At 55.5% G+C, this 3,756-nt stretch overlaps 1 protein-coding gene across 2 annotated transcripts in view; it reads right to left on the reverse strand.

Moving 5' to 3' along the window:
- Window positions 1-3,756, reverse strand: part of Rad23a (RAD23 homolog A, nucleotide excision repair protein) — a 6,181-nt gene that overhangs the window by 680 nt on the left and 1,745 nt on the right. Inside the window, exons 2-9 of one of the 2 annotated variants that reach the window (XM_010613382.3) lie at window positions 3,468-3,629; window positions 3,148-3,329; window positions 2,955-3,010; window positions 2,706-2,833; window positions 2,443-2,521; window positions 2,217-2,347; window positions 288-452; window positions 7-191 (exon numbers count right to left, since the gene is read on the reverse strand). In XM_010613382.3, coding sequence (XP_010611684.1) covers window positions 78-191; window positions 288-452; window positions 2,217-2,347; window positions 2,443-2,521; window positions 2,706-2,833; window positions 2,955-3,010; window positions 3,148-3,329; window positions 3,468-3,629 — 1,017 coding nt within the window. In that variant the 3' untranslated portion in view covers window positions 7-77. Of the gene's footprint in view, window positions 1-6; window positions 192-287; window positions 453-2,216; window positions 2,348-2,442; window positions 2,522-2,705; window positions 2,834-2,954; window positions 3,011-3,147; window positions 3,330-3,467; window positions 3,630-3,756 lie in introns of those variants that run through there. The other variant, XM_010613383.2, reaches the window with a different exon arrangement.

Consider the following 3,756-nt stretch of genomic DNA (forward strand, 5'->3'; position numbering starts at 1 on the left):
TATATATACTTTTTCTTTTATAAAACTTTTGTGGAGGGGGGCAGGGTGGGGGCAGTGGGTGGCCTGGCCTCCCAGTGTCACTCGTCATCAAAGTTCTGACTCAGGAGGAAGTTGGCAGCCAGGTTCTCGTTCTTTTCACATGCAAAGTAGGCCTGGATCACCAGGCTCTCAGGGAAGCCCAGGGCCTTCAACTGTAGGGAGACGCAGGGGGAAGGGGCTGGGGTTAGGTGAAGGTTGCTGGGCAGGGTGACCCCAGCCCCAGCCAGCCACCCACCCTCTCTGCTTACCCTCTCAATAGCTTCCTTCTCCTGCGGTGTCACCTGGATGTAGTTCATCTGTGGGGCGTCCTCACCTATGGCGCCCACCTCCCCCTCTGCGTCGGAGATGTCTGCCAGCTCCCCAGGGGGCTCGTTCAACATCTGGATGAACTGCTCCTGGTGACGGCTAATTTGCTGTGGGAAACGGGTGATGGAGAGGCCTGGCCTCGGTGCCCCCTCCTGCAGTTCCCCCCATAACCCTTGCTTTTTCAGTCAGTGGACACAGAGCAACACGGTGGGGATGAGCCCTGTCCTGGGCTGCGAGGCAGGCTTCTAGTGAGCAACTACAACGAGCAGACAACAGCACAGCTAAGGCTTGGGAAGTAACAGGGGCCTTGTGGCACATGGAAGGCACGAGCAGGAAATGCACAGGCCCTGGGGTGGGTGCATCCAGCCAAGTCTCAGCCTCGGAAGACCCACGTGGAAGGACACGGAAGTGAAATGAGAGAAGCTGGGGCCAGGCACTTTCTTCCTTGGCAACGGGAAGCCACAGCGGTGACAGTTCAACAGGGAAAACAAGATCTGAGAACTTCTAATTATTTATTTTTTAGCAGGAAAGTTTATTGAAAAAGTAAAAGTGAAGACTGAGTGAGAAACTGGCTCTGCAGAACAAGCTTGGGCCAAACAAAAGAGGAAAAAGCAAGATAAAAGAACACCCTCGAGAGAGCAGGGTGGCCCATAAGAGAGCCACGATAGCCAAGATCTGGGAACTTTTTAACTTTTAATTTTTTTTTTTTTGGTGGGGGAGACAGGACCTCACTATGTAGTTTAAGATGCCCTTGAACTACATAGGCCAGACTGGCCTTCAGCATGCAGCAATCCTCCAGCCTCAGCCTCCTCACTGATGGGTTTACAGCATCCAGCTTGGGAACCTTTTGGTCTTGGGATGGAGCCTGGGGCCCTTGACAAGCTCAGCAAGCGCTCACTGCTGAGCTGCACTCTTGCTGTGTGTCCTTTCCAGACTCACTTATCCGAGTGTTGGAAGTCTCAAGATTCTGGTGCAACTGTACTCTTTATACATCTGACAGTTTCATAGTAAAGAAAAAGTGCTTCTTCAGAATCTGAGATCTAGTGAACAAAGGACCAGGGTAGCTGTGGAATTAGAGCCACTGAAAGGTGCCAGTAAAAGACAAGGTTGACGGCCATTGGAGGTAGGGGTGGGGGCAGGGGTGAGGGCTGGGGCAGGACTGATGGCCCCAGAAGAAGTCAGCATGGGGAGAGCCTGTCCTGTCTCAGAAGTCTGAAAAGTACTACATGTATACATCAAGTCAGCCAAGGGGAAGGGTGGCATGCAGAAGTCTGGGTTGGTTACACAGACGCAGGGTCACCACAGACTAAAGGCCCCAGGACAGCACCAGGAGGACTGCACAAAGTACAGGTGACCCGGGCAGTGGCACAGGTCTATAATCCCAGCACTCGGGAAGCTGAGGCAGGAAGATCTCAGAGTTCAATGCCCAGGCCTGGGCTACACAGGCAGTTCAGGGGCAGCCTGGACTACCAGGGAAACCCTGTCTCAAAAATACCCAAAAGAGGGCTGGGGATTTACCTCAGTGGTGCTGCTGCCTGCCTCACAGGTGCAAGGTCCTGAGCTCAATCCCCAGTACCAAAAACCCAAAACAAAAAGAATAAAAATACCCAAAAGAAAACAAGAAAGGAATAAAAGCCTGTACCAGGGACTAAGAAGCAGGGGAGGAGCAGAAGCTGGCAGGTCCTGAGCCACTTCACAAAGGACTCAGAGGAACCTGCTGTGCTGCTCAGCCCACACACATTCCACCAGCAAGTTGGTCAGTAGGCAACAGGAATGGGAGTGGAGGCTGTCCTTAGCCCTGCAGTCCCGGTGAAGTGACCCCTCCACCATAGGCTGTGGCACCTACCCCACTCCCCTTGCCCGGGCCGCACCTGCAACAGCTGAGGATTCTCCTGGCCCAGCTGCTGGAGCAGGGCGGGCAGCAGTGCTGGGTTCTGTTGGATCACCTGCCGCATGTTCTGAAACTGGGGCTGATCCCGAAGAAACTCCAAGGGGTTTTCTCCTGCCAGCAGCAGGAAGAGGTGGTCAAAAACTGCCTAAGGACCCAGGGCCTGGCCCCAGGAGATGTCCCATGAGCACACTGCCTAGCCCGCCCACCTGCTTCTGTGGCTGGCTGCTCAGACGCCTGGCTCTCCTGGACGGAACCGTGTTCAGGCTCAGGGCTTCCCGGAATTCCCTGTCAGAAATCCTTTTTAGTTCCCCCATACAGACCTCCAGCTACCTTGTCCACCACGGGCCACCCACCACTCCCACCCCACCTCCCAAGTGAAACCTTCAGTGACAACAACCACTACCCAGGGCTTCTCGGCAGCTCCTGCCTCTCTGGCATGCTGCCCCAGGAGGTGGTAGTCCCACCTCACCGTGAGCAGATACTCCACAGCCCGGTGCGGGTTGTTGTAGCTGGCTCTCAGGGCAGCCACGACGCGTTCCCGCTCATAGCCCATGGACATGATCTCCATCAGCATCGTCTCATACTCAGAGCCAGTCACTATGGAGGGAGCATCAGGACCTGGGTCACCAAGGACAGGGCAGGGCAGCACCCACACCTTCCCACACCCAGATGATGGCCAGGTGCCCAGTCACCTCTGCCTTGGGGACCACCCACCCACCTAGTGTGGAGGCCGCATCTTCCTCTCGCCCGCTGCAACCTGAAGAGGGAACAGAGCTGCAAATTCAAGAGAGAGAAATCGGACCCTGGCTTCTGGTGGCCTGCCCTCCCCCAAGATGTTCAGGATCACACAGGTGGGCACTAAAGGTTTGGGGAGGACAGAGCCCTAGGAGGGAATGCTGCCCCTGACTTACCCTGACACCGACTCTGGTGATGTTGTGGGAGCCGACTCCTGCGATGGACTCTTGTCCTCTCTGGTGGCAGGTGGTGGATGGGACATGCCTGAAGCAGGGGCCAGCTGCAAGGGTGTGGATGGCTCTGGGGCAGCAGTGGGTGAGACCTCTGGGGGTGCTAAGGTACCCTGGCCAGCTTTAGCCTATGAAAGAGAAAAGGGAGCTGGCATCAGCACTCCTATCAAGCCCCAACATCCTGCCCCGACATGGCCCTGCCCTGTTTTCAGCTAATCTCTCCTGGGCACACAGGCTCTTTGCCAGCTCCCTGACTAGTCACCCACCTTGGTCACCATGACAACCACGAAGTTCTTCTCATCAATACGATAGTCCCTGATGGGAACATCGTCACTCAAGATCTTGCCAGCATAGATGAGCTTCTGTCCAGCCACTGGGAAAGCATCACGGCCCTTCTCAGCTTCTATCTTCTCCTTCAACACCTTCACCTGGAAGGATCCGGACAGCCACTGTGAACCCCAAGAGTCTTATCTTCCCAGGGGTGGGATTTAGCTCAATGGTCTGCCACCTGCCTTGCAAGGGCAAGGACCCAAGTTCGATCCCCGGTACCAAAAA

Source organism: Fukomys damarensis, unplaced genomic scaffold (assembly GCF_012274545.1).
Source record: "Fukomys damarensis isolate Sample0158 unplaced genomic scaffold, DMR_v1.0_HiC HiC_scaffold_30, whole genome shotgun sequence".
NCBI classification, from domain to species: Eukaryota; Metazoa; Chordata; class Mammalia; order Rodentia; family Bathyergidae; genus Fukomys; species Fukomys damarensis.